This window comes from Gamsiella multidivaricata (assembly GCF_025024155.1).
Source record: "Gamsiella multidivaricata strain RSA 2152 chromosome Unknown BC939scaffold_49, whole genome shotgun sequence".
Taxonomy (NCBI): domain Eukaryota; kingdom Fungi; phylum Mortierellomycota; class Mortierellomycetes; order Mortierellales; family Mortierellaceae; genus Gamsiella; species Gamsiella multidivaricata.
In genome coordinates, this window is record NW_026251757.1 from 158,302 (window position 1) to 185,310 (window position 27,009).

General features: G+C 48.3%; 11 protein-coding genes and 1 non-coding gene across 12 annotated transcripts; 8 read left to right on the forward strand and 4 right to left on the reverse strand.

Annotated features, from left to right (window-relative positions):
- The first annotated feature begins 44 nt into the window (after positions 1–44).
- BC939DRAFT_t129 lies at positions 45–117 on the forward strand. The gene has a single exon. It is a non-coding gene; the product is annotated as a tRNA-Ala (tRNA).
- Positions 118–1,240: 1,123 nt separating this feature from the next.
- On the reverse strand, positions 1,241–3,068 carry BC939DRAFT_218199 (Aldo/keto reductase). The gene is made up of 6 exons (XM_051550753.1): positions 2,963–3,068; positions 2,702–2,858; positions 2,317–2,547; positions 2,122–2,217; positions 1,838–2,016; positions 1,241–1,706 (listed from the first exon to the last, which is right to left on the reverse strand). Exons 1-6 carry the CDS (start codon positions 3,007–3,009, stop codon positions 1,379–1,381), a joined length of 1,038 nt encoding a protein of 345 aa, XP_051410404.1. The 5' UTR covers positions 3,010–3,068; the 3' UTR covers positions 1,241–1,378.
- Positions 3,069–3,720: 652 nt separating this feature from the next.
- Positions 3,721–7,469, forward strand: BC939DRAFT_504794 (uncharacterized protein; the record flags this gene model as incomplete). The annotated part of the gene is made up of 6 exons (XM_051560571.1): positions 3,721–3,738; positions 4,231–5,117; positions 5,238–5,901; positions 6,775–6,796; positions 7,052–7,276; positions 7,405–7,469. 6 exons carry the CDS (start codon positions 3,721–3,723, stop codon positions 7,467–7,469), a joined length of 1,881 nt encoding a protein of 626 aa, XP_051410405.1.
- Positions 7,470–9,534: 2,065 nt separating this feature from the next.
- On the forward strand, positions 9,535–11,362 carry BC939DRAFT_218244 (Aldo/keto reductase). Its single transcript, XM_051550754.1, has 6 exons — positions 9,535–9,640; positions 9,745–9,901; positions 10,056–10,286; positions 10,386–10,481; positions 10,587–10,765; positions 10,897–11,362. The coding sequence occupies exons 1-6, from the start codon at positions 9,594–9,596 to the stop codon at positions 11,222–11,224; spliced, it is 1,038 nt and encodes a 345-aa protein (XP_051410406.1). The 5' UTR covers positions 9,535–9,593; the 3' UTR covers positions 11,225–11,362.
- A 3,356-nt stretch (positions 11,363–14,718) lies between these two features.
- Positions 14,719–15,036, reverse strand: BC939DRAFT_457050 (uncharacterized protein). Its single transcript, XM_051556421.1, has one exon. It carries the CDS (start codon positions 14,972–14,974, stop codon positions 14,801–14,803), a length of 174 nt encoding a protein of 57 aa, XP_051410407.1. The 5' UTR covers positions 14,975–15,036; the 3' UTR covers positions 14,719–14,800.
- Positions 15,037–15,080: 44 nt separating this feature from the next.
- BC939DRAFT_457052 (uncharacterized protein) lies at positions 15,081–15,738 on the reverse strand. The gene is made up of 2 exons (XM_051556422.1): positions 15,649–15,738; positions 15,081–15,446 (listed from the first exon to the last, which is right to left on the reverse strand). Exons 1-2 carry the CDS (start codon positions 15,716–15,718, stop codon positions 15,262–15,264), a joined length of 255 nt encoding a protein of 84 aa, XP_051410408.1. The 5' UTR covers positions 15,719–15,738; the 3' UTR covers positions 15,081–15,261.
- An 18-nt stretch (positions 15,739–15,756) lies between these two features.
- Positions 15,757–18,160, forward strand: BC939DRAFT_457055 (major facilitator superfamily domain-containing protein). The gene is made up of 2 exons (XM_051556423.1): positions 15,757–16,347; positions 16,477–18,160. The coding sequence occupies exons 1-2, from the start codon at positions 16,118–16,120 to the stop codon at positions 17,966–17,968; spliced, it is 1,722 nt and encodes a 573-aa protein (XP_051410409.1). The 5' UTR covers positions 15,757–16,117; the 3' UTR covers positions 17,969–18,160.
- Positions 18,161–18,333: 173 nt separating this feature from the next.
- BC939DRAFT_218281 (uncharacterized protein) lies at positions 18,334–19,242 on the forward strand. The gene is made up of 2 exons (XM_051550755.1): positions 18,334–18,416; positions 18,582–19,242. The coding sequence occupies exon 2, from the start codon at positions 18,790–18,792 to the stop codon at positions 19,207–19,209; it is 420 nt and encodes a 139-aa protein (XP_051410410.1). The 5' UTR covers positions 18,334–18,416; positions 18,582–18,789; the 3' UTR covers positions 19,210–19,242.
- Positions 19,243–20,078: 836 nt separating this feature from the next.
- Positions 20,079–20,964, forward strand: BC939DRAFT_457059 (peptidase S8/S53 domain-containing protein). The gene has a single exon (XM_051556424.1). The coding sequence runs from the start codon at positions 20,163–20,165 to the stop codon at positions 20,760–20,762; it is 600 nt and encodes a 199-aa protein (XP_051410411.1). The 5' UTR covers positions 20,079–20,162; the 3' UTR covers positions 20,763–20,964.
- Positions 20,965–21,470: 506 nt separating this feature from the next.
- BC939DRAFT_478699 (peptidase S8/S53 domain-containing protein) lies at positions 21,471–22,731 on the forward strand (the record flags this gene model as incomplete). The annotated part of the gene is made up of 2 exons (XM_051558787.1): positions 21,471–21,503; positions 21,610–22,731. 2 exons carry the CDS (start codon positions 21,471–21,473, stop codon positions 22,729–22,731), a joined length of 1,155 nt encoding a protein of 384 aa, XP_051410412.1.
- Positions 22,732–22,843: 112 nt separating this feature from the next.
- Positions 22,844–24,559, forward strand: BC939DRAFT_457060 (serine protease). The gene is made up of 2 exons (XM_051556425.1): positions 22,844–23,265; positions 23,485–24,559. The coding sequence occupies exons 1-2, from the start codon at positions 22,906–22,908 to the stop codon at positions 24,457–24,459; spliced, it is 1,335 nt and encodes a 444-aa protein (XP_051410413.1). The 5' UTR covers positions 22,844–22,905; the 3' UTR covers positions 24,460–24,559.
- Positions 24,560–25,628: 1,069 nt separating this feature from the next.
- On the reverse strand, positions 25,629–26,387 carry BC939DRAFT_457061 (uncharacterized protein). The gene has a single exon (XM_051556426.1). The coding sequence runs from the start codon at positions 26,297–26,299 to the stop codon at positions 25,646–25,648; it is 654 nt and encodes a 217-aa protein (XP_051410414.1). The 5' UTR covers positions 26,300–26,387; the 3' UTR covers positions 25,629–25,645.
- Positions 26,388–27,009: the final 622 nt, after the last annotated feature.

Here is a 27,009-nt window from a genome sequence, read left to right on the forward strand (position 1 = left end):
GAAAAATTGGACAAGTAGGTGTCCAATAGGAAGGACTGCCTAATGGGGTTGTAGCTCAGTTGGTAGAGCGCACGCTTCGCATGCGTGAGGCCTGGAGTTCGACTCTCCACTGCTCCATTTTTGTCTTTTGAATTCTTCATTCTTACTTCTTTTTGTCGTTCAAATTAGGGTAGATTATTCCTTCAAATTATTTATTCGCCGACCCCTACCTACCATATGTAGATGTGTAATTATTCGTCGACCCCTCTGCTATTTGCCGACCCTTACTTCCTTGGCTGCATACAAAAGTTATATGTCGCCCGATCGACTCGTCATACCCCTTCTTGTTTATTGTCGCCCCATCAACTAGCCATATGGATCCCTATCTATTCATTGCAGCAAGGGGGGTGCGACCGAGTGCGGCTAAGCTACCCATGGCCAGATTTTATGGCGAAATCACGGGTAAAGCCAAACACTTAGCGAGCCAGTCCTTAGATGACCCGGGGATGTGCATGGCGGCGCTGAAGATGTTGAACAAGGCCATTAATGAAAAAATGGGTCTATTTGCCATTGAAGACCCAATGATCGCAATTACAAAGGGAAGAACCAAGGGAAAACGACTCAAGAGCAGCATGGAGCAGCCCAGTAAACGTAAAAAGCCGAGGACGACCTCGACATATTAAAAACTTTAATAAGATCAAAAACCTCGCGCGCGCAAGATCCTAGCTCTAGTTGATATATAGGAGATCAATATGGAGTCAATGTAATGGGGTGAATCTCATTGTTCATTTGTAAGATAAAAAAAAAGCCATTTTAAATGGCACCGGGTGACAAATAGGCAAGGAGCAATATAACAAGTTAATGAGGTAGCAAGCAGCCGGGGATCCATATATCTAGTTGATGGGGCGACAATAGACAAGAAGGGGTATGACGAGTCGATCGGGCGACATATAACTTTTGTATGCAGCCAAGGAAGTAAGGGTCGGCAAATAGCAGAGGGGTCGACGAATAATCACACATCTACATATGGTAGGTAGGGGTCGGCAAATAAGCATTTTCGACCGGTCGGCGAATAATAATTTGTTTGTCGTTTGAGTGTTGACCGTTGAGTCCATGGCAGTCTTGGACAGGGGAAGTACCCCTTCTCAAGTTTGTCTCGAAGAGACAAACCATCGACAGCAGCGTTCTAGGAACCGAGTCGGTACTTGTAATAAATCAAGGTCTACACTTAATATCTGTGACAATTAGACGAGACAAGAGAGGGATCTTTAATAAGGCTGTCTGGTTCCCTTTATATAGGTATATAGGTCACCAGGTGGTCTCTTCTATCTAGAGTGATCCTATGAAAGTGTCTGTCCGATATGGCACACCAATGCGAGTATAGACACTTCAAAGCAGCTCAGTCTTTCTTCATATTAACAGGCAGTTGGGGAGTTTCAGGGCTTCGGAAATATGCCGGAGCTGCCGCCTTGACATGCTCACTGGCCTCATCAAAGGCATCGATCATAGCTTGAGGCAACGGTCCCTTCTCGAGGTCTGTTAGGTTCTCCTCAAAATGCTTGATGTTCGAGACTCCAAGGATGATGGCGTCCTTAGCAGTGAGGCCAGCGTGGTGCCTGATCCAGCGCAAGGACGCCTCCAGGAGGGTGAGGTCGTTGGCCTTGGCGGCCTTCTCCAAGGCCTTGACTCCTTCAAAGTGGAGCTTGTTCCAGTAGTATTCGCGGAAGCTACGTATCACATCCAGATGAAGTAGAGTGTTAATAATACGACCGGGCAAAAATATGAACAAAGGGGAGGTGAATTCTGCTAGACATTTTAGCTTTTCTTTTTTTTCCCCATAGTTTGAGAGTCCACTTACACACTTCCGAATCCTGTGTTTGGGTCGAAACGGCTGCCCTCTGCAATCTCATCTTCCTGGAACTTGTACTTGCCCGATAAGAGACCACTGCTGATGACATTAAAGGCGTAGAAGGCGATGTTGTAGTGTCGCAGGCAAGGCAGCAGCTCGGGAACAACGGAGCGATTGATGGCATTATACTATTTAAGACCAAGGCAAACAGAGGTTGGCAAACAGAGGTTAGCAAACTAGAGTGATTGACTCGAGCTAACAGCGTTCATCATGTTGATACCGTATACACTTACGTTGCCCTGGTAGACCGAAGGAAGCACGTAACCATTCTGCTTACAGTGCTCGTAAATCGTAGCCACATGCCACGATGAATAGTTGGACAATCCAAGCTAGAATGAGTCGTTAACAACAATAGAATCCATGTTAGCATGTACCCTTCTGTTTGTTACTGTTTACCAAGGCAGCTGGCGTCAAGGATTAATTCTTACTCTCTCAAAGAGGCCCTCGCGGTAGAGTTCATCGACAGCTTTGAGTGTGACTTCAAAGGGTGTGTCGTAATCAGGTGCATGGAGATAGAAGATATCGACCTTGGTGGCATTCAAAGCTTCCAGAGACTGGCGGAAAATCTTGGGCAGTTGGATGGCATCGTGTGCTCCTGGATACCCAGGGAAGACTTTGGTGGCAATCTTGAAATGGGCCGTTGGCAGCTGGCTCAGGACCTGTGAGCAAATGTGGATAGGACAGTAGGGAGGATGAGGTAAGTGGATCTTGTTTTTGTGGCGCGTTGACGCGTTGACGCGTCGGTCCTGCACACATACCACCGTGATAATAACAGCGTCATCATCCTCCATTTTCACTTCGTGGGTTTTTTACCTTCTCAGTGTCGCCTTGGCCATAGACCCTTGCTGTATCGATCTCGATGTGACCATAGGCGTGGAGCATCTCCAGAAACTCTCCGACCTTTTTCTTTCCACGGACACGGATCACAGTACTTTCGGTCGGTGTCTCCTCCAGTCCGAAAGTCATAGTCCTGTGGATGCATGTGGTTTTGCACAATTAAGAGTATCAGCAAACGGTACAAGTATTTACGTATGGTCATGAATCCTGCGTCGCATTATAACATGAAGGACGTACCCAAGGACGATGCGAGGGAGGTTACTGTTACTCTTGTTTGCCGACATGATGCTATTTCTTTGGAGCTGTCTGAATAGAGTAGGTCGGAAAGTGTGTGGATGAAGATGAGGATGTAGGGGACAACGCGAGGATATTTATATTCAGGATCAAGGTCGTCAAGCACGTAAGTATACCGATCACGTTAAAGCGTCCTACGTCTTGTGCGCATATACACACGTATACGATACTGCGCCTCTGTCTGCGCAGTTGAACTGGATATAAAACAGCAAACTTGCAACTTATAATGCAGCATGGTAGGTGAAAACCTCGGTTTTGCTTTAATATTTCATAGGGCTCATTACACTAGATACCGGCCATGAACTTATACGTATCTCTATTTTGCATATGCAACTCTTACTGCGCAGCCAGTCCTGGCGTATACGGGTGCATTACGCCCGAAGAACGATCGACGCGTCTGAGGGATCCATATCCGCAGGATAGGGTCTACGCTATTTACTATCACGATAACTTAGCGATTAGGGATCAATTGCCCTTTTGGTTTGCAATTATGGGATGTGCAAGTAAGGAGCAGTGCAGTTATGGAATAGTCAGTCAGTTTTGCACTTATAGAGTTTACTGGTCAATAAAAAACAAAGACGGGACCAAATGGTTCCTGATCTGTTTCTTCCAATACTTCTGCACAACACTCCCCTGTACGACTCCCTAAGTCGCTCCATGCGCCAATTGTCCCATTACACTGTACCCCAAATTGGCATATTATGAGGTCCCTCGACCAGGTAACGGCCACGGTCTTATAGCGAACGAGCGCGGAGGACAAAGAACAGCACCCCTCGGTGTCGTCGTCTAGGCACAGGAGCCAAGACAGAGTCCCTTTGACCTTGCTGATCCCTAACCCGAATCTGTCGTCGCCTTTCCCATTCTCGTAAATAGCATTTGTTATCATTCTTTTCCTTCTGCTAAGGACCAAGTGTTCCTCCGAGATCCCGTCTCCAAAGGATGTCATTGTAAGTGTTCTCGGCGTCTGGAGTCTTTATTTGTTTCTACTGTATTCCTACAACTTATCTCTAGGTCTTTTGCTTCCCAATTTACTCCTGTAGTCCTCTGTTATACGGATTGTGGTCCTCGACCCGAGACCCCCTTCCCTCGTCGTCGCTCATTTATTCGCGACATATATTTACAGTAAGAGAATTATTATTTAGAGACTTCGTTGACCAGTAGAGACCTTTATTGAGCAACGTATTTACAGCTAGTATTTTTACCTGATATAGAGCCACAACACCACACCAGCTCAACTGACCGATGTCGGCGAAACTCCTTCTATCCGTCGTTCAATTGACGACGACCTGGTCGACATATTCAACATGATGACAGCGAAGAAAATTTCGCTACGCCGGCTCTTAACGGATGCCTTCAATTCGGATAACGAGCTCATCCGACGGCCTGTTGGACAGTTGTACGTCAATAAGGGTCCTGCTGACATCGTCAAGATCTGGACCTCGAGATTCAGATCCAAGGGAAAGCACTGCGAATACGACGACTTCACTCTATCTGCCACGGATATTGTCATTGACAGTGCAACAAATGGGCTCAAGGAACTCACCAGGATCAAGGATTTGCAACTCCCAGCCAACAATATTTCTCCCGCGACAGTCCAGAAATTTTTGTTGCGTCTGATTGAGAATCTTGGACTGCTTGGCGCGTGTCAATCCTACATGCAGTCAAGACGCATCAACAATTGTTATCGCCATTGGCAGTATGTTGATGAATCTCAGCCCCCAGAAGTCAAACTACCGACAAATGATGATGGGGCTTTATTTACACACCTTGGGGTGTCCGAAGCGCGTGATAAATGTGATCGCCGCGAGTGGTCTATCAGTGGCGCACATGACGGTCTGTTCGGCCCTCAGATCGTTAACGATGCGTGCTCTCAAGGAAGTCTGCTCCGGAATTTTGAAAACCCATGGTACCTGGTGTATGACAACATCAACATTGCGAATCGAAAATATGATCAACGAAATTATAATTTGGACGCCTTCGACAGTGGAACAACTGCAATTATCGTGCTCGGCGAGGATATCGGCTTGGATCGAGATACAACTACCCTGCCTACCATTGCAGACTTTCTCCCCAGTGAAAAGAGCCAGGCGCACTTCAGGTGAGATACTGGGGACAGAAACACGACTGAGAGAGTATTGCGAACTAGCTTCTTTTTTTTTTTTTTTTTTTTTTTTTTTTTTTTGAGTAATACTAATTCTAGCGATTGTTTATAACATAGAGCCGTCTCTCGATTCCATCTGTTCGATGCACTTCAGCGACATTTCATTACCTACCGACGTTACTCGACCCAAGTTCATCCGATAGAGCTCCCCGAAGTCAAGGAAACAAGAACATTCCCATTACCTACGATGAAAATCAACCAGTCAACCGCAGCAGGCAATATTGGGATCCTTGAGACAGTCATGAGGGACACGCTCAGATCGCCTGGAGAGCGGTTCAACGACCATACGAGAATCATTGTTGCAGGGGATCAGCTTACGGTATTCAGGATAGTGTCTTTGCAGGAACTGCGTGCAGCCGATACAACAAATCTCAACCAGATGCAATGGGCGGTTCCTGTAATGCAACTCTTCCACCTCCAAATGGTTCTCTGTAGTACGATCCTTCGCACTCATTATGGATTCGTTTCGACACCAGGGCCATTGGCTTATATTATATCCATGTTGGGGCGCAAGCGCCTACGCCAAGATACGTCGAACTTTCACGCCGCAGATGAGCTAATAAGGCATACTTTCGACGCAATGGCCAGACGACTGTGGGAGGTCGAGTTCCAGCTAGACGTCGACAACGTGGACATGTATAAGTGTGGACTGGAATCTTATTGTGAATTGCTGAAGAGCAAATCCGACATACAGGACAATGTTTTCAAGGGAGTGCAACAGGTACAACTGTTTATTCGAGAATGATGTCATGGTCATAACCATGCTGCGCCTAGTTTCAAGAGCATTCCAACACAACTGTGTCTAGTATATAAGAGCCCTTCAAACGTAGGATTAGACAGCAATCAATCATCGAATAAACCTCTGATTCCACCCTAGAACCCCTCCGACTCCTGACTATTTGCAGGGAGCCACAGTAATTGCTCAAAAATGTCATGCCGTCGCGGAGGAGTTCGCCAAGAAACACGGCAATGCAAATGCGAACGCGCTTTTGTTCCTCAGGGATGCGATTGTCTATATTGAACTGGATGCAGCCATCAGGATGGGGGACATCGGGCGTATCAAGGAGGCGCTGGAAATAATAACCGTCATATTGCGAAAAACTATGCGAACGAACTCTTACGTCTGACATATGAATTTCGCCACGCATGGTCTGCACAACGGAGGGCGGCTATTTATCATTATGGCTGATAAATACCAAAGGCAAGAAGAATGCAAGGATGCGGACTTGTATCAGGAACATAGCAATCTGCTGACAAAAGCTATTCAAGCGGCGAAGGGAAGCGATATGTCATGAGAGGTATTAGCCAGTTCGATATCAACAAACGTCAATAAAAGAATAAACGGTCTGGTTCCTGAACCAGAGCCTCCTTTTCACCTAAATCACTTGTATCACATTGGCATACAACGCCTCCAAAGGGATTGACTTCATTGTCACGACTCCTCGCCTCATCGGACATCATACATGCGAACTCCTTGCAACTACCCCCATCATTCCAAAAGGAATATAATCCTAACTCGATCCATTTAGCTAAATAAACCCCACATTTTTTTTCCCGTCTAATCTATTTCATCTTTGTGCTATTACATCTAAAGGGAGATCCTGCACCACGAATCAGTAAGTGATCGAGGTATTCCCATGCAGAAGTCCTAATCGCGTGGCATCTCCTACTGTAAGTAGAACTAATAGAAGTGGTATATAATTTGTTGTTAGATTTCTTATATGGTAGTATGTTTTAGTTTATAATAGTAGTTGACATTCGCCAGTGCCTGCGGATATCGACATCAGAAGAATAACAAGCTCATCCTAGGGCCTACATTATCTTCAGCCAAGGTCCTTGTCTGGCCAACACCGGTGTTCCGTTTGCTAAAGATTTGTTCAGCGAGGGCTTCGGAAAGCTGACAGCAGGATGCTTCCAGGCCTTTGTCGAAAACAATATAGCATACGAGGGTGATGAAGACATGGCAGGCGTTCTCGCAAACCTTGCGAAGGAGTATACTACCTTCTATTTCCCTGAAAACTTAGAGACGGATGAATATAATAGCTCGGATTCAGATGTAGATGAAGTGTTTGCGCAACGGTGGAAAGACCTCAAAGGTAACTGATTTATTATTTTTGCGGTCAACAATTTACATTCAGTACGCTAAACACTTAATCGCGGTGGGGATAACACTATATATCTCAACTGTCGTTGTGCTTTCTACGTTTTCTTTTTGTTCCTGTAGTAAAGTCTATGGAAGTCGAATTTATGAACGTGACCTTTGAACTTGCTGTGGATTTTGGACTTTGAATAGCCTGGACGCGACCAAGATTATCTGTTCCATTCCCATCGATATTGAACTGCTGTCGTTGGTGCTACGGTAGTATACTTGTCGGACGTTTAGCGTTGATATTCTCGTTCAGTCCGATAATAGTGGCGGCGAGCTCTTTTAAAAGACCATCGCTCATAGGTGTCCAATTGATAAGCGACCGTATCGAATCGGGTGCCGTGACTTTTGCACATCTCTCACTCAACCTCTCGATTAAATCGTCCTCCGATTCTAAGAAACAACCAAACTGGCTTGTAGTCCCTTTTATGCACCATCAATCTCCAATTCCTTATGGGCTCCTTGGCAAGTTCCTCCTGCTCTGACGCTCGCGTTGGTGCCCGAACCTGTGATATGACATCGATATGGATATCCTTGTAGGAAACCTGCGACTGCAGATGAACCGGGTGGCAAAAATCGCAATAGCTTCCATTAGGTTGATTCTTGTTACCAAATACCTCATTAAAGACTTTCCGGCGACATCCGTCGGTCATGATATACTGCGTGAGGTTTGGGTCGGCAAACTTGGTGTCATTGGACGACGGTAGTATTAATAAAATACCGTGATCCTTGAGTTGCGGGTTGTGAGCTGCACGGCCAAGACGCTGCACAATAGACGAGATACTGGAGTCCTTGCATGGCTTGTCGCTTGCAACTTTCGGACGCGTCGGCGATCTTATTCCTGTCGGCAGGTGGCGCCAATTTATTCAAGTAGTTGGACTATTTCACGGTCTCCACCCGACTCTCGGAGTAGGCGATGGTTTTCTTGAAACCGAATAGAAAATCAAGCATTTTGAATTCCTCTTTATGCCGAAAGTACTGGACTTCCAATCTGATATTGGCGCGATCGTTACCGACGTTGATGACCTTGACTCTCGACCTGAAATGAGTCAGCTTCTTGAGATCCACTAGAATCTACGGTGGAAGAGTAGCCGATACAGCAATGAGCGCTACCCCACGGGGTATCCTCGAGTGCAGCTCTGCGATACGACCATATGACTTTCTGAAATCAGTGCCCCAAGCACTAACACAGTGAGCCTCGTCCAAGACAATCACTTGCAGTCGCTTTTGCCATTTAGGATTAAGCCAGACTCTTTCAGGCAAAGGCTTTCAAAGATGATCCCCGGCGTCACGAAAACTGCCCTAGACTTTTCATTGGCCAAGTCGGCAATCATGTCCTGTTTGAAGCCTTCTACGTTGAGAAATGATATGCTGCTGATGACCAGTTATTGGAGCTTCTGTTGCTGTTCTGGAGATCACAACAATGATGCGGTTGCTCCAGATCACGAAGGGGAGAAAGTAAAGAAGGGTCTTACCCAACCGCATCCAGTAATAAGGATGCAGTCTTGGCAAAGGCTTGAGGGAGACGTTGAATGTACCCTGGCATTGTTTGATGGCCGCTTGAAGGAAACGGTTTTTCGATGGCTATTTGGCGCTTGCCCCCGAAGAAATCATCCCCCTAACCTCTCTTATGTCCCTCAATGCAGCCTTCGGTACGTCTGGAGGGATCTGGTGTCAATAAAAAAAAAGATCCTGTCTCTTATGTCCCAATTTCAACATTTTGGGAGCGCGTCACGGCCACTCCGCTTGTACTTTTTTTTTTTTTTTTTTTTTTTTTTTTTTTTTTTTTTGGCCCGCACAGAACCTGAACCTGAATGTCCTTAGATTATTCGCAGTTCTCGCTCCATTGCCTTTCCGCAGACGCGTCGATCGTTCTTCGGGCGTAATGCACCCGTATACGCCAGGACTGGCTGCGCAGTAAGAGTTGCATATGCAAAATAGAGATACGTATAAGTTCATGGCCGGTATCTAGTGTAATGAGCCCTATGAAATATTAAAGCAAAACCGAGGTTTTCACCTACCATGCTGCATTATAAGTTGCAAGTTTGCTGTTTTATATCCAGTTCAACTGCGCAGACAGAGGCGCAGTATCGTATACGTGTGTATATGCGCACAAGACGTAGGACGCTTTAACGTGATCGGTATACTTACGTGCTTGACGACCTTGATCCTGAATATAAATATCCTCGCGTTGTCCCCTACATCCTCATCTTCATCCACACACTTTCCGACCTACTCTATTCAGACAGCTCCAAAGAAATAGCATCATGTCGGCAAACAAGAGTAACAGTAACCTCCCTCGCATCGTCCTTGGGTACGTCCTTCATGTTATAATGCGACGCAGGATTCATGACCATACGTAAATACTTGTACCGTTTGCTGATACTCTTAATTGTGCAAAACCACATGCATCCACAGGACTATGACTTTCGGACTGGAGGAGACACCGACCGAAAGTACTGTGATCCGTGTCCGTGGAAAGAAAAAGGTCGGAGAGTTTCTGGAGATGCTCCACGCCTATGGTCACATCGAGATCGATACAGCAAGGGTCTATGGCCAAGGCGACACTGAGAAGGTAAAAAACCCACGAAGTGAAAATGGAGGATGATGACGCTGTTATTATCACGGTGGTATGTGTGCAGGACCGACGCGTCAACGCGTCAACGCGCCACAAAAACAAGATCCACTTACCTCATCCTCCCTACTGTCCTATCCACATTTGCTCACAGGTCCTGAGCCAGCTGCCAACGGCCCATTTCAAGATTGCCACCAAAGTCTTCCCTGGGTATCCAGGAGCACACGATGCCATCCAACTGCCCAAGATTTTCCGCCAGTCTCTGGAAGCTTTGAATGCCACCAAGGTCGATATCTTCTATCTCCATGCACCTGATTACGACACACCCTTTGAAGTCACACTCAAAGCTGTCGATGAACTCTACCGCGAGGGCCTCTTTGAGAGAGTAAGAATTAATCCTTGACGCCAGCTGCCTTGGTAAACAGTAACAAACAGAAGGGTACATGCTAACATGGATTCTATTGTTGTTAACGACTCATTCTAGCTTGGATTGTCCAACTATTCATCGTGGCATGTGGCTACGATTTACGAGCACTGTAAGCAGAATGGTTACGTGCTTCCTTCGGTCTACCAGGGCAACGTAAGTGTATACGGTATCAACATGATGAACGCTGTTAGCTCGAGTCAATCACTCTAGTTTGCTAACCTCTGTTTGCCAACCTCTGTTTGCCTTGGTCTTAAATAGTATAATGCCATCAATCGCTCCGTTGTTCCCGAGCTGCTGCCTTGCCTGCGACACTACAACATCGCCTTCTACGCCTTTAATGTCATCAGCAGTGGTCTCTTATCGGGCAAGTACAAGTTCCAGGAAGATGAGATTGCAGAGGGCAGCCGTTTCGACCCAAACACAGGATTCGGAAGTGTGTAAGTGGACTCTCAAACTATGGGGAAAAAAAAGAAAAGCTAAAATGTCTAGCAGAATTCACCTCCCCTTTGTTCATATTTTTGCCCGGTCGTATTATTAACACTCTACTTCATCTGGATGTGATACGTAGCTTCCGCGAATACTACTGGAACAAGCTCCACTTTGAAGGAGTCAAGGCCTTGGAGAAGGCCGCCAAGGCCAACGACCTCACCCTCCTGGAGGCGTCCTTGCGCTGGATCAGGCACCACGCTGGCCTCACTGCTAAGGACGCCATCATCCTTGGAGTCTCGAACATCAAGCATTTTGAGGAGAACCTAACAGACCTCGAGAAGGGACCGTTGCCTCAAGCTATGATCGATGCCTTTGATGAGGCCAGTGAGCATGTCAAGGCGGCAGCTCCGGCATATTTCCGAAGCCCTGAAACTCCCCAACTGCCTGTTAATATGAAGAAAGACTGAGCTGCTTTGAAGTGTCTATACTCGCATTGGTGTGCCATATCGGACAGACACTTTCATAGGATCACTCTAGATAGAAGAGACCACCTGGTGACCTATATACCTATATAAAGGGAACCAGACAGCCTTATTAAAGATCCCTCTCTTGTCTCGTCTAATTGTCACAGATATTAAGTGTAGACCTTGATTTATTACAAGTACCGACTCGGTTCCTAGAACGCTGCTGTCGATGGTTTGTCTCTTCGAGACAAACTTGAGAAGGGGTACTCCCCCTGTCCAAGACTGCCATGACCTTACTGCCCCCAGTTCAAGTTTTGTATCCCGTGCAGGCTCTACCGCTACTGCCCGAGTCTGCTGCCGTTGTCGACACCGAAGGAGCTCCTTGCAGCGCTCCCCACTTCGGACCAATCTTTACCCAAGCCAACTCCGCTCTTGACCCGGTTCCAGAGTGCTTGATCCAGAATAACCTTCTCCTTCATGAGGGCTCCGTTTGTGTGCCCGATTCGTCCGATCTCAAGAAGTAGATCTTGGAAGTTTGTCTTAACTCACTCGATGTAGGACACATTGGCATTGTAAAGACATTTGATTTGGCTTCTCGAACGTTTTATTGACCCGCCATGCGAAAGTATGTTCAGGACTACGTTAATGGATGCGACACCTGCCAGCGGAGCAAAACTAGCCACCACAAGCCCTACTGTCTTTTGTAGCCCTTGCCCATCCTTGAGCAGCCATGGGCTTCGATTTCTGTCGACCTCATCACGCAGTTACCGGAGTCAAAGGGTGCAATAGCAGCAAAGTCAAGGGTCAAGGGCAATGGTGAACTAAGAACGCGTGGAAATGAATGCTGTTCAATGATCATAAGCGGGGCATATATATGCATGTCTATGGCCTATTGTACAATACCACAACGGTGTTATCATGGTGCCAAGCTCGATCCTGGGTCTCCACGCCGTAACTGTGCAGCTTGGCAACCGAATGACAATCCTGTCGCATTATGCCTCAGCACATTGGAACCCAGTATATGTTCGACCAAGCATTTTTTAATAGCATTGCCTTTGTCATTCCCGCTGAGCCCTATTGTGACCTACCTAGACTATTATCGTATTACTAGCAAATGTACGTGGCGTCCCGTAGTAGCCGTCCGAGCACCCTGACCAAGGATCCTAGAAACACATAAATAGGGCCATAGCATCTATAGCATAGAGCCCCAGTCTGCAATACAATTATCCTTTGCCTTGTCCGTCTGCCTGCTTCCTTCTTTCCGCCATTTCCTCTGAGTCTACTCCTGACAGTTATCTTCAAAAAAACCTCCTTCTACAATGTCTCCATCAACATATATTGCACAGTGTTCAGCCCAGCCTTGATAAATCTATTGCAAGCACCAGCGATAATTATTTTGACAGTTCATTTGGAAGATCTTCTGACAATCATATCATTCTGATAATGCCGTACAAAGGCCATGTATAGGAGATTGACAGCTGTCAAGCAGATCCTGTATATTTAGGACCTGAGGGCGACCATTGGACAGAAATTGCACAACAGAGACAGACAGCTTGCGAAACTCGAACTTCAGGCCGAAATTCAATAAGGTTCGCGATTTTTTTTTTTTTTTTTTGGTGGCAACAAACGACGACCAGCGCAGTATGTCTCTCTGTCAAAAAAAAAAAAAAAAAAAGCACCCGTGAACTGGTATTTGCCTTTCTGCTCTCTTCATCTTTCTATCATCCGCCCGCCTCTCTTGTCCATACTTCACCCAGTCCATTATCTTTGCGTTCTGGTATGACAGCCTGCTCAACCAGGTTGTCTCTTTGATCGCGCTTGAAACGAATCTGTTCCTCGAGCTCCTCCGCTAGGATGTCGGTGTCATGACCCAGCAGGCTGACATCGCTGTCAACGTCGTCGGTGTCGGTGTCGATGTGGCTGCCATTGTAAGTGGCGTAGTTGCCGGAGATATTGCTGTCGCTGTCATTGCCACTGCGGGGTATGCGGAGTGGCATGTTTTTTAAGAGGAAGGAACGGTTGAGTTGGCGACAGTAGTGGCGAGATAGGAAAATGAGATGTCTCTACCATACGGCATGCTTTTTCATCAGGTATACTTCCATGTACGTGCTGAACTTGGGCAACCCTTTCGCAATATAAAGATATCGAAGTTCGAACTTGAAAAACTTTATTTCATTTCGGAAAATGGTTTCGCAAGCTGTCTATTCACTCAATTGTTCTTGATAGAGCATCATTCTTCTCTCAATAAATAATGGATAGTCAAACAGCGCTAGTCTACCTGTCGATCGTAAAAAGATGATTTTACTTTTGCTTAGAGGATGGTTGACGGAATTGTGTTAGAAAAAGGGACAGATTTTTCAAGAATAGATCTTTACAGAGGAGAATGAAAAGAAACTGCAAAACTTTTGATGATACCACACAAGATATCATTCCAGAACGGGAACAAATGTGCCATTGAAAAGATAAATAATGCGCTTGGCACTTGAGTGTTTGGATGCACATGTGCTGCGCTGCGCTACCAGGTGATTTGCCAAGTCCTTAAGATGTTGAAGTACAGATTTGAGGCTATTTTGGCGTCAATAGGTCTATGCGAGGCGTTAATGGTCGGGTCTTTAGCCCGGCGGCTAAAGAAAGGAGAGGGCTGTGGATAAGATAGAAGATGGATGGTGCGGAGTCTACGTCCATTGAGAAAGATGTGTATGAACGCTTTCATAAAAATTCCCTAGGAACGAGTTTATGTTCTAGGTGTTCATATAAAATAATTTAAGGAGGCGAAAATGTGGGTGTTTATCTTTTTAAAGTAGTTTATCAGATCAATATAAGATGAATATGAAGTTGGATTCGTGGATCACGAAAGATTGTTTGGTCTTGGTTCTGATGCAAGAAAACGTTTCTCCTCTCTGTCGCGTTGAAGCTGAAAGGCGAAAACAAAAAAATTCCATCATGTAAGACGCACGTGTAGTCCATGTTAAGGTAGTAATGAACGAATTGTCGGGCCGACAAAAGAGTTCCAGGGCGGTGTCTCGCATCGATGTAGCTGAATTTCAAGGTTATGGAGTTACCATTCCCCCGAGACTTATCAGATCAGATAAAGCGAAGTTACTGCGCAAACTTATCTCTTCTGGATCTCAGAGAGCCGTCGCACTGAATTGTGAATGCAAACACGAAAAAGTCTGCGCCCTCTGTATGCGTGTGTGTGTGTGTGTGTGGGGCCAAAAAAGCCAAAATTGATGGAGAGACTAGTCTATATGTCCTTCCAACTTGCGCATACGCTGTGGAACAAAGAAAATAAGTCGAGCACATGCGCTGATCAATATCCTTGTTTGCGGTTAAATTTACGGAGGAAAAAAATAATTCAACCGAGTATCACAAACAGAACACGCAATGCTACCAGGCAAACAGGCACTCATGATTCTTTTAATGAGTGAAACTGGCGAGGTTGCGATTCCTTTCAATTCATTGTTGGGTCGATGGGAGTGAAGGACTTAGGATGTTGTTTCCACAATCTCCGATCAATCCTCGGGATATTTTTTTTAAAATAAAAAAAGGTCGTGTTCGCGAATGATGCCCTGAGGTGGATCATCCTGCGGACGCAACTACTGTACTCCTGCTCATGAGCGAAGAAAAAAAAACTGCTTGCATGTCGAGTATTAGCTGGGAAGGTAAGTGTGCGTGTGTGTGTGTGTGAACGACAACCTGTGGATCAGACCTTCTTCTCCGCACTCCGCGCGGATTAATCCGCATAGAGTTCATAACAGGCAATTTTTTTTTCTCCCTCTCACTCCGCCCCGGCAGGGAACGGGGACAACGCAACGCAACGCAAAGCAAAGCAAAGCAAAGCAAAGCAAAGCAAACAGAAATGGAAATAAAAAGTGATCGAGAGCGCTTGAGAAATGAGATTAAATATAGGGTTGTTGTTTACGCGGGATAACTATCTCCCGAAAGTAAATATTCTCTATTCTTATGGAGGGGGAGAAACACATCAAAGCGAGAGATAGGATACCCTACTTTCCGTGGATGTGGTCTGTCCCTTAGGACCTCTATTTCCTTAACTGAGGTGATGTTATAGCGCGAAGGACGATCTGGCAAGTTGAAGCAGCTGGAAGGCCAGGAGGAGTATAGGCGACTGGACAAGGGGCTGGCTGATTAGTGGTTGAGTGCAGAGCGTTCTGTAGTCCATTGAAAAGCTTCGGACGAAAATGGGGAGTTGGCAGCGGTGGATAATCTATAATGGTTAAGGAAATGGGTGGACGCGTAGGTGCGTGGAATGGATAGAATGGTAATGCCGGTTAGCGTCGCAAAGAGATTCACCACTTGTGTATGAAGGAGCATGGATTGGTTTCCTAATATGATATCGTCGGAAGGCAATTGTCGCCGTTGTTCCCGTCGCGCAGCCAGGGGAGAGTACAAGCATGTCATTATCATACGTTCGCAAGGGAGCGCTTTGTGTGTTGTTACGAGTGAGTGTTTGCTCTTTATCTTTTTAAAGAGAGTCATTTTAAAAGACAACCTTGTTCGTGTTAGAGTCTGCTGCGCTCCAACTGGACACACAACAAAGTCTTGGCCTTGTTTAATGTTATTGCTTGTTGCTGATTAGGTTGTCGAATGAGTGCATCCCCTCTAACAGAACGGGTCCCTTACGCTCTCGCCCCATCCATCGAATGGATGTGGACAGGGATATAAATACTGGCCAAGTCCCGCCTCCCCCACACCCACCATCTTTTCTCTCTTTCTCAACAACAGCAGCTTCCCCTCTCTATAACCCCACTCGTTGCTTTTTAATAGTCTCTCAAGCGATCGCAGCCATACATCGCCGATTTCATTCGCACCAAACACCAAATCGCCTCCTTCTTGGCACGCATACACGCATCCTAACCACCTAGTCACACAAAAAATATGGCCTCTAAAGCCGATTTCAAACAAGAGATGGACGAGATCCCTGCTGCGACCGCTTCTTCCACATCCATCCCCATCCCAGGCTCAAAGGAGACATTCCCCGTCAAGGATAAAGTCGACCAGCACGGCGAGGATGCTTCTTCCATCACCGCCTCAGAGTCTGCGGCGCCAGCCCCTGCCCAGCTCTACCACAAGCCGCCTCCCAAGCAGTTTGTGCTTATTATGATTGCGTACGTTTTTTCTTCAATTACCCCCTCTTCGGTTGGAAAAAACGTTAAATAAGGTATTCGTAACTAACTGTGCCCGATTTTTTTCTTTTGTGCTCTTGTGCATGTGCATGTTAATACATATTCAAATAGTCTGTCGCTCTGCGTCTTCCTCGCCAGTCTAGACCAAATCATTGTCTCGACCTCGATCCCTGCTATCACCAAGGAATACAACTCTCTCGGCGACATATCGTGGCTCGCAACCGCCTACATGATGACCGCGACCGCGTTCCAGCCACTGTACGGAAAGTTTTCGGATATCTTTGGTCGCAAGGCCACCATGCTCTTTGCCAACGTCGTCTTCTTGATAGGATCTGCCATTGCCGGATGGGCTACCTCGATGACCATGTTGATCATCGGACGCGGTGTTGCGGGTATGGGTGCGGGTGGTCTTATGGCCATGGTGTTCATTATTCTTTCGGATATGCTTGACATGCGCGAGCGTGGCAAGTACCTTGGATTCATCGGAGCCATCTTCTCGTTCTCGTCCGTCGTCGGCCCATTGTTGGGAGGCGCCTTCACCGATCATTTGACCTGGCGCTGGTCTTTCTGGATCAACCTGCCCTTCGGTGCGATCTCGATCCTCTTCATCACCGTCAACCTCAACCTGCCAACACCCGCGGGAAGCCTCAGCGAGAAGCTCAAGCGTATCGATTACCTAGGCTCGCTCTTGTTGATGGCCACTGTCATCCTGATTCTCTTGCCCCTCAGCTGGGGTGGCGACAAGTACGCATGGAACTCTGGCATTGTCATCGGATTGCTCTGCGCTGCGATCGTTGTTGGTACCATTTTCGTTGTGGTCGAGTGGAAGGTTCCAAAGGAACCTATTATCCCTATCCATCTGTTCAGGGTCCGCAACCTCTGGTCCACCTACGGTTCACTCTTCTTCAGCGGAATGTCCTTCTTTGGTATCCTGTTCTACCTCCCCGTGTACTTCCAGGTCATCAAGAAGGAGAGCGCCACCATCGGAGGTCTCGAGACGGTTCCCTTCGTCATCGGTATCGTCATCACTTCCATTTCATCCGGTATCTGGGTCCTCAAGAGGGGAACCTTTGCTTTCTTTCCCGCCCTCGGTAACGCCTTCTTCATCCTCGGTGCGGCTCTCTGCATCCTTTTCCAGAAGGACACTCCCCGCGTCGCTACCATTTTTATCCTCCTCATCTGTGGTCTCGGTATGGGATTCACGATGCAGGCTTCGACCTTGGCCGTCCAAGCTGCGGTCAATCCCAAATACATGGCCACAGTCACGACGTCGGTCCAGTTTGTGCGTAGTTTGGGTCAGGTCTTTGGAGTGGCCATCGTCGGTACGGTCTTCAACAACAAGTTGCACAGCGCACTTATCGAGAATTTCCCTGGCGACCAAAGTATCTTCAAGGTCACTCAGAACTACGACCTCATCCACGATTACGCCCCTGAGCAGGTCCTGACGATCTATGATAGCTATGTGCACGCATTGCACTATGTGTTTTACTGCAGTGTTGCGTTCTGTGGGCTGGCGTTTATTATGAGCTGCTTCATCCAGCACAAGGAGCTCAAGACCAATGCGAACCATGGCAAGCCTGAGATGTCTGTTGAGATGGTCTAAGTAGCTCTTGGACACACCTCTTTCTTCATCCGAGCCTTTTATTATCATTGTCATCTCCATTGTCATCTCCATTGTATATCCATCCATAATCTTTCATTATCTAGTCTAGTTCTCATTTCACCATTTTTCTAGTATATATGCATCAACTAATAATAACGACGCTTCACTCAGAGGCGAAGGATTCAATATGAATAATTCCATGCTATGCATGGTGCTTTTTTTTGTTTTATTATCATTATGATTATTTTGGTGGCAAAATATGAAATGTGACACGAATGTCACACTCCGCAGCTGTGCGGGACTTGCAGAACATGAGGGGGGCTTCCTTACTAACGATGACGGCAACCACATCGCTTCGTCTTTTCCTGCACTCTCAAGCGAAGCCAGAGATTCCTCTAAACTAGAGATTCTCACCGACTGTTTTATTTCTATTCAATAATATAAAACGGTGAGAAACGCTACCCTAAACGCTTAGCTTGGTTTTGGGGGGCGCGGGGAAATTAAGGGAAGTGAAGAGGTCATGGTCACGCTACCTAGGCTCGAATCCAGCCTCCCTTTTTCTAGCTTCCTACCCGTTTGGGGACTACGCACTCACTTTTTTTTTCTATTTCAGGGCGCATTCTCCTCGTCCCCTCTCTTCTCTTCAAACAGCCCTCCCATCTCATCCTTCTCCTTCTCTTCAAGCCCTTATCATACACACTCTTACCTCTATTTGCCGCGCTCATCCCCTCTCAATCGTTCAAGTGACCAAGCAGCAGCGTATTCCGCATCACTTCTATCCTTCTATTTATTACTTTCATTACTATCGACCTTTCGCCAACATGCTGCTGAAGATCTCCACCGTGTCCGCCCTCCTTTTGGCCGCCTCCTCTGCTGTAGCCTTCCCGTCCTTCATCCAGTCCGAGAGATTGGCCCCCGTTATTTCCTCCGTCGAGGCCGAGGTCGTTCCTGACTCGTACTTTGTGGTCTTCAAGGACGGCGTCCGCGCGTACGACCAAGCTGCCTGGGTTAGCGACCTTCACCACCAGGACCTCATGATGAACGGCGCCTGGGACGATGGTTTCGACGAGAGCATGATAAACGGTGTCAACCATTTGTATGACATGGGCTCGTTCCAGGGTCTTGCTGGTCGCTTCCGCCCTGAGGTGTTGGATGAGATTCGTAGGAACCCCGACGTAAGTGCTTTGCCTTGTGGAACTTTATTGGTTCATTTAGTTCGATTTTCTTTGTTGGGTTCCTGAAGGGGTGTGTGTGTGTGTGTGTGTTTTTAGGGTTTGGATGCCCGTATGACCGTATGACCTGGTAGTTCATTTGAACAAATCCCCACTGGGCCATGGTCGTATCTGGGACACTTGCCTTCGTATGTGTCTGCTATGGAGAGACTGAGGAGCTGAGTAGGAGGAGGTGGGGGGGGTTTCTTTCATTGTTTCATTCGTGCGTTGCTTTGTGGGTCTTTGCTGTTCTTTACATGATACATGCATTGCATGCGAGGATGCGTACATCATGTACGTGGGCCCTGTTATTGTGTCACGCAGTGCTCTGCTGGTGTGATAACGATGGAGATGCACACTATTTGCGGCTGGCAGTTACCACCTGTTTGCAGGCAGAATGAAGCTTTGGCTTTACCCCTTTCTTCCCGATGCTCCCCTGCGTAATACGCATCCTCCCGTCCATTCCTTCTTTCCTGTGTGCTCGTGACCCGGACCAACAAACGCGCCAATGGAGGGGCTGCCCTGCAAATTAATTTTGCTAATAAAAATAAAAAAGAAAAAGTGGGGTCCATGAGGTCGACACGCATTTAATCCACGTCCCCCCTCTGTACTTTTAGGTCGACTATGTCGAGCGTGACCAGTTTGTGTACACCTCTGATGTCCAGAAGGACGCCCCCTGGGGTCTGGCCCGTATCTCCCATCGCAAGACCCTGACTCTCAAGACCTACCGCAAGTACATCCACGACCCCGAGGGCGGCAAGGGCGTCACCGTCTTTGTCATCGACACCGGCATCAACGTCAAGCACAAGGAGTTCGAGGGCCGTGCCAGCTGGGGCGCTACCATCCCCATGGGCGATGCCGACATCGACGGCAACGGTCACGGCACCCACTGCGCCGGTACCATCGGCAGTCAAGCCTACGGTGTCGCCAAGAAGGCCAAGGTCGTCGCCGTTAAGGTCCTCAGGTCCAATGGCTCCGGTACCATGTCCGATGTCGTCGCCGGTGTCGACTTTGCTGTCCAGGAGCACCTGAGACTCAAGGTCCAGCAGAAGGGCAAGTACAAGGGCTCGGTCGCCAACATGTCCCTCGGCGGTGGCAAATCCCGCCCACTTGACTCTGCGGTCACGAACGCGGTCAACCAGGGCTTGCACTTTGCAGTTGCTGCCGGAAACGATAACAGGGATGCGTGCAGCTACTCACCTGCGGGTGTCGAAGTTGCGGTCACCGTCGGTGCCTCCACTGTTAAGGACGAGAGGGCATATTTCTCGAACTATGGTTCCTGCGTTGATATCTTTGGACCTGGTTTGAACATCGAGTCAACCTGGATTGGAGGGCCTAATGCCAAGAGGACGATCTCGGGAACCTCGATGGCCTCACCCCACGTTGCTGGATTAATTGCGTATTACCTTTCGTTGGCGCCGGAGAACAGCTCGGCGTTCTCCTCGGGACCGATCTCTCCAAAGGAGATGAAGGCGTTGTTGAAGGAGACTGCGACCAGGGACGTGCTGACAGATGTGGATTCGAGGACGCCTAACCTGTTGATCTACAACGGTGGAAAGAAGGACAACTACTATGCCTGGTAAATGGCTGATGGACCTTGGTCCCCCCTCCCTCCCTCTCCAATCAAGATGAAAAGCGGTGAAAGAGAACATGATTCTTTTTGTACATATATATATTATCCCTATTATCTGTTTATTACTACCAATATATCTACCTATATAAGAGCGTCCCTGCAATGTGCAGTAAACGAAATAAACCAGCGCCTCGAGCAAAAGATTTTTTTTTCTAGTTCACTCCTTTGAAAGAGATGAGTATCTCCCAATGTAAAAATGTAGTGACCTGAGTAAAGGAGGATGAATAGATGGGTTCATTCGCTTGAGAACGAAGGAGCTAGGATTCCTTCGCTCGAGGCACTGGAATAACCGCCTAAATGAACGCGACTATCTTGTCTTTGCGAGACAGATGAAGCTTTAGGAATGGGCGAAGTGCTGCCAAGGAATGTATCTTGTCCTATCCTACCTTCAGGACTATCTCTTCTTCTATTTAGCACATGAAACTTCTTTCTGTCTTGCCTCTCCTCTTTTATACCCGATGTAAGTCTTGGCAAGAGGCACAGGACGGTTTGGGTAGTAAAAAAGGTTGATTAATTGGATGCATATCTTCTACGCAGCGGCTAATGTCTTTTTTTTTTTTTTTTTGTTATTATCATCGTCATCATTACCATTGCCACACATGCCAAGTCGACTACATAGAACGCGATCAAATCGTTCATACCGTCAAGGTCCAAAAGAATGCCCCCTTGGGACTGGTCCGTATCTCCCACCGTAGGAATCTGATCCTCGGGACCTACAACAAGTTCAAGTTCATCCACGACTCTGAGGGCGGCAAGGGCGTCACGCCTTTGTCATTGACACCGACATCTATATCCAGCACAGAGAGTTCGAGGGCCGCGCTCGTTGGGGGGCCACCACGCATGCAGGGGACGATGACACTGATGACCATGGCCATTGCACTCTCTGCGCTGGTACACTCGGCCATCGCGCGTACGGCGTCGCCAAGAAGGTCGATATCGTAGCCGTCAAGGTCACCGGATCCGACGGCTCCGGCACGTTGTCGGAAATTGCTGCGTGTGTGAGCTATGGGGTCCAGGAACACCTGTCGCTTCAGGTGGAGCGGAAGGGGGAATACAAGGGTTCGGTGGCTAATATTTCGCTAGGGACTGAGAGGTCACGGTCACTTGATGAAGCGGTTGCAAATGCGGTCGCGCAGGGTCTGTATTTTGCGGTTTCGGCTGGAAACGATGATAGAGATGCATGCCTGCAGTCACCTGCGGCGGCCAAAGGTGCGGTGACGGCGGGAGCGTCGGATGTTAAGGACGAGAGGGTGGACTTCTCAAACTATGGATCATGTGTGGATGTGTTTGCGCCTGGTGTGGGCGTCAAGTCGGCGTGGATCGGGGCTGTCGATGCTACGCGGACGCTGTCAGGGACGTCATTATCCTCTCTTCGTGTCGCGGGATTGATTACGTGCTATCTATCGTTGGCGCCAGAGAACAGCTCGGCATTCTTCTCGGGACGGATCCCACCAAAGGAGATGAAGGCGCTGTTGAAGGAGACGGCAACAAGAGATGTGCTGACAGATGTGGATTCGGAAACGCCTAATCTGTTGGTGTACAACGGCGGTACTACGCGTGGTAAAGGAAAACAAAACAGCCGCAACCTCTGTCGGGCGACGCGGATGAGGAGAAAGGGTGAGATAGATAGAAAGCAGCCCATGGCCGAAAAAAATAAAGCGAATGCTTGCATGCATGCGCGCTATGCATTATCTCGCTTGAGCGGGCAACAATTAAGGTGTGACAATCGGGCGTTAATATCTGCCCTGCCATTGTTGCCGCCGTATGGAAACCACAACCGCCATGTGGAAACCACAGCCGCCACCAGCGTATTTGCTAAGAATAGCCCATACGCGTCCTCTACAAGTTCCAAAGACGCGCCTTTGTTTTGTAAAAGAGGCTGGAGGGACGCGCCGCCCGTTGGCGTGATGGCTACATGAAACGAAAAGCCTGATATTAACTTTCGTAGACCAATAAGGAAAAGACCCGTATTTTCGGTACGCCGTATACTATTTATACTTCCCCCTAATCCCTCAACCCATCCTCTTCATTCAACTTTACCTATTCCTTTCTCCCTCTTCCCCCAATTCGATTAGAATTATCGCGGAAACTCTATGTTGCTGAAAATCGCTACCGCCTCTACCCTCCTTTTGGCCGCCTCCACTGTCGTGGCAAGCAAGCAATCGGTCCTTCATTCCGAGGGCTTAGCACCCATTATCTCGGCAGTCGAGGCCGAACTGGTCCCAGATTCATACTTTGTGGTCTTCAAGGATGGTGCCCGAGCGCAGGATCAAGCTGTTTGGATCCGCGAGCTTCACCATCAGAACCTTCAAGTGAATGGGGCCACCTGGGTCCATGTCGGCAATGACGGCATGACGAGTGGTGTCAAACATGTGTACGATATGGGCTCGTTCCAGGGTCTGGCAGGACGGTTTAGTCCTGGACTTCTAGAGCAGATCCGCAGAAACCCCAATGTAAGCTGAGGAGCACGCTCATAGGCCTGAAATTGGCATCCTCCCCCCCCCTCCCCTCTATTTTATTTTAAGCTTTTGTTCGGCGGCAAAAGAGGAACATTTTGGATAGCCCAGAAGTAATTATAGGGGGACGCCGCGCCGATAGTTATTACATGCTCAGATCTTCCGATCTGTCTTTTGTGCGACAACTTACCGACTGTATTTTATCTTGATATTCAGGTCGACTACATCGAACACGACCAATTCGTGTACGCCTCCGACGTCCAGGTAGACGCCCCCTGGGGTCTAGCACGCATCTCCCACCGCAAGCCTCTAACTGCCAAGGACTCGCATAGGTATATCTACGACCCCGAGGGTGGCCAAGGCGTTGTCGTCTTCGTAATCGATAGCGGTATCAACATCGAGCATGAAGAATTCGAGGGCCGAGCTGACTGGGGCGTAACCATCCCTCGAGAGGAACTCGACTTGGACGATATCGGCCATGGAACCCATGTGGCGGGCACAATCGCCAGTCGAGCGTACGGTGTCGCCAAGAAGGCTAATGTCGTGGCCGTAAAAGTCTTGGGCTGGGACGGTACTGGTACGACCTCTGACCTCGTTGCCGGAGTGGATTATTCGCTTAAAGTTCACCTAGGGCTTCAGGAGCGACAGAAGGAGAAATATCGAGGCTCGGTCGCGAACATGTCCCTTCGGAGCGAGAAATCACGGTCGCTGGATGGAGCGATCACGAGCGCGGTCGAGCAGGGTCTGCATTTTGTGGTGAGTGCCGGAAACGATGATGAGGACGCCTGTAAGTTCTCGCCTTCGGGGATCGAGGCTGCAGTGACAGTGGGGGCTTCGACGGTGGGCGACCGGAGAGCGGTTTTCTCGAACCATGGTCCGTGTGTGGATGTGTTTGCGCCGGGGACGGATGTGGAGTCAGCATGGGTGGGGAGTAAGGTTGCGAAGCAGAAAGCTTCAGGGACGTCGATGGCTTCGCCGCATGTTGCCGGATTGGTTGCGTACTATCTGTCACTGGCCCCGGAGAGCGAGTCTGGGTTCTTTTCGGGACGGATCTCACCAAAAGAGATGAAGGAGCTTTTGAAGGAGACGGCAACAAAGGGCATGTTGAAAGGCCTCAATTCAAAGACGCCTAATTTGTTGGTCTACAACGGAAGAAAGACAACTACGACGGATGATGAGAAGATCGAGTAGCAGAGCGGTGAAGGAGAGAGAGGATCCTCTTTATTATTGCAATCTAATTTATGGTATATACGCGTAATACAGCAAGAACATGAGATACGAAATAAGCGACATAAACAGATAATCGCATGCACTACACCGGCACAGTCGTGAAGTTTCTTGACCGAAGCAATGGAGAGTTGATAGTTCTCTGTGGGAGCCCTAAAAGACGGCCCCCTTTGACGACGGTCTTGATAGCTGGACTACAAAGTGGGCTCAGATATGAGTGCGGCGTAAGCTCATTCCAGGGTTACTACTGGATGCTTCTCTCCTGAGCTTGTTGAAGACATCCATACTAAGCAATCAATTGGGCGCATATTATTTTTTTCCCAAGACGAATGCTCCTGTACCGCAGGTGTTCTTCAGCCCTCATTTCTACAAAGGAAAAGTACAAGTGGTCCGTGCTACGGACCCCGGTCATTTTGCTATCAAAATTTATCTCACACATGCAACATGTGCAAACCTACGATGAGCAATAGGCAAAGTATAGCAAGTATGTCTCCTATCATTGGACCTTGTCCTGCCTCCAAACTACTCACACCATACCTCTTCCTCTATTTAACGCATGACACCTTGGCCGTGGCCTTCCAGTCATTCTTCCGCTCTGAATGACTGGGACCAGTTGTCTCGTCGCCCTACCCTGAGGTCGTCCCGGACTCGTACGCCGTGGCCTTAAAGGATGATGCACGGGTCCACGATTAAGCTGCCTGGGTCCGCGACCTTCAGCACCAAGATCCTCTTGTAAACGGCGGCTGGAACCACAGCCAGGATGGTAAGCTTGCGAGCGGGGTGAGGCACTTGTATGATGTAGGATCGTTTCAGGGCCTTGCTGGACGGTTCTACCCTGGGATGGTTGAGGAGATCCGTAGGAACCCCGATGTAAGTCTTGGCAAGAAGCACAAAACGGTCCGAGTAGTACAAGGAAAAAAAAAAACTGATGATGGAAATGAACACCCCGTCTCTTAGTTGGATGGATCTTCTGTGCTGGCCTCAGCACTGATTTTATTGTTTCTGTTTCGAGGTCTAGCGGTTCGATGCGCTTTTGCCGCCGTCTATGCTCGCCATCTCGGATTCGCTGTTGCAAACGAGTAGTGAGAATGCTATGGTGTTGATACTTCTTTGTGTTTTATTAAACAATTATATCTCCAATGCTGCCATGTTACTGCTCATGTTTTCTTCTCTTGCCTGGGGGCTGTGAGCTTGCCTCCTCCTCCTTCTCCTCCTTCTCCTCCTGCTCCTTCCCTTCTTCCGTACCCGGCTTGCGCGCGCTCTCATCATCCGCTCCTCTCGACCTCCTACCGTTCCTACCGCTTCTTCCATCCGATCCTAGCTTGAGCTTATTACCGGCATTCGCGCCTTTCGCGCTCCCCTTCTTGTGCTTCACGGGTGTACGCTTTGCCAGCTTCGACTGGTACAGAGCCTGCGAGATCTCCGCCTCGAGTTCAAACGCACGTTTGAGCTCAGGTTCTTCAGTTTCCCAAAGCTTAGACGAATCCTTTGAAATCAGAGCTCCTGACCCTTTCGTGGACTTATAGTATTCCTGCTTGTCCTTAGATCGCTGGTTTCGATAAAGTAAAAACGCATTACATGGTTTCTTCGGAGCGTCATTCTCCTCAAAGTCGTCTTGATTATCGTCATCCAATCTTGCTCTCCTGCTTCTTTGCTGCCCATCGTGTTGCATCGCTAGCATGTCTGGTGACATATTGAAAAATACAGTGGGCATTGAAGGCCTGGTGACCGAGCTGGGAGCGCCAGTAGTCGCGCTCGCTTGAGGTTTGCTCGCAGATGTAACTGGGGCCGTGACAGGCCTCATCCACGTTGTCTTGGTAGCGCCGGTTTCAGAGCCGAATTTAGCTCTGTTGTACCTTGGCACGGACGACGATGACGATGACGATGACGACGACACCATCGGTTGGAGTACATCGGGTCCCGCTGTCACTCCCACCTGCGACAGAGGCGCAATTGGGAATGCTGTAAGCGACAGAGGGATACCGGGCAACCCCCTTGGTGCGTGCGACGGGTTTCGAGGCCTACGCCGTGTGGCCGACCATGTCAGCGTTGTCAGAGGGATCTGCGGTGCAGATGCGGTGGGAGCGAAATCATTGGCGGTTAAGACCGTCGAGTCTAAAATAACATGCGAGGAGAGAAAGATACATTAGATCTGGAATGCGTGAAGAGTCATTTTACAATACGTGTACAGAACATTACCTGCAGTGATAGCCTGAAGTTGCTGTTGGGTAAAAGGATACTGATGATATAAATAGGCTGGAATGTTTTGTACCGGCTCCATGTTGGGGGGGATGTGGGCGGCGCTGACTGTATTGTATGATGTCGACAGAGCATCCAATTTGGCGCGGCTACCGTCTTGGTCGGATTGGGCTGGCGCAAAGGCAGATTTCCAGAGCAATGGCTCTGCTGCTGCATCGCTGTGCGACACCGTGTCCGACATCTGGATCGAATGCGAATCGTGCGACAAAGAGGCCGGACTCGACTCCGAAGAGCTCCAGATATCGGTGTCTGATG

What these genes read in the sequence shown, in the direction of transcription:
- BC939DRAFT_457052 (XM_051556422.1), bottom strand. Translation starts at nt 15,718, where the DNA reads ATGACTCTCTTTAAAAAGATAAAGAGCAAACACTCACTCGTAACAACA. An exon ending in CAAAGCGCTCCCTTGCGAAC is followed by an intron (nt 15,447 to 15,648) that starts GTATGATAATGA and finishes TAACCATTATAG; the next exon opens with ATTATCCACCGCTGCCAACT.
- BC939DRAFT_457055 (XM_051556423.1), top strand. Translation starts at nt 16,118, where the DNA reads ATGGCCTCTAAAGCCGATTTCAAACAAGAGATGGACGAGATCCCTGCT. An exon ending in TTTGTGCTTATTATGATTGC is followed by an intron (nt 16,348 to 16,476) that starts GTACGTTTTTTC and finishes ATATTCAAATAG; the next exon opens with TCTGTCGCTCTGCGTCTTCC.
- BC939DRAFT_218281 (XM_051550755.1), top strand. Translation starts at nt 18,790, where the DNA reads ATGCTGCTGAAGATCTCCACCGTGTCCGCCCTCCTTTTGGCCGCCTCC.
- BC939DRAFT_457061 (XM_051556426.1), bottom strand. Translation starts at nt 26,299, where the DNA reads ATGAGGCCTGTCACGGCCCCAGTTACATCTGCGAGCAAACCTCAAGCG.
- BC939DRAFT_457059 (XM_051556424.1), top strand. Translation starts at nt 20,163, where the DNA reads ATGTCCGATGTCGTCGCCGGTGTCGACTTTGCTGTCCAGGAGCACCTG.
- BC939DRAFT_457050 (XM_051556421.1), bottom strand. Translation starts at nt 14,974, where the DNA reads ATGAACTCTATGCGGATTAATCCGCGCGGAGTGCGGAGAAGAAGGTCT.
- BC939DRAFT_457060 (XM_051556425.1), top strand. Translation starts at nt 22,906, where the DNA reads ATGTTGCTGAAAATCGCTACCGCCTCTACCCTCCTTTTGGCCGCCTCC. An exon ending in AGATCCGCAGAAACCCCAAT is followed by an intron (nt 23,266 to 23,484) that starts GTAAGCTGAGGA and finishes CTTGATATTCAG; the next exon opens with GTCGACTACATCGAACACGA.
- BC939DRAFT_218199 (XM_051550753.1), bottom strand. Translation starts at nt 3,009, where the DNA reads ATGTCGGCAAACAAGAGTAACAGTAACCTCCCTCGCATCGTCCTTGG. An exon ending in GCCAAGGCGACACTGAGAAG is followed by an intron (nt 2,548 to 2,701) that starts GTAAAAAACCCA and finishes ATTTGCTCACAG; the next exon opens with GTCCTGAGCCAGCTGCCAAC. An exon ending in AACACAGGATTCGGAAGTGT is followed by an intron (nt 1,707 to 1,837) that starts GTAAGTGGACTC and finishes TGTGATACGTAG; the next exon opens with CTTCCGCGAATACTACTGGA.
- BC939DRAFT_218244 (XM_051550754.1), top strand. Translation starts at nt 9,594, where the DNA reads ATGTCGGCAAACAAGAGTAACAGTAACCTCCCTCGCATCGTCCTTGG. An exon ending in CTCCCTCGCATCGTCCTTGG is followed by an intron (nt 9,641 to 9,744) that starts GTACGTCCTTCA and finishes ATGCATCCACAG; the next exon opens with GACTATGACTTTCGGACTGG. An exon ending in GCGAGGGCCTCTTTGAGAGA is followed by an intron (nt 10,287 to 10,385) that starts GTAAGAATTAAT and finishes GACTCATTCTAG; the next exon opens with CTTGGATTGTCCAACTATTC.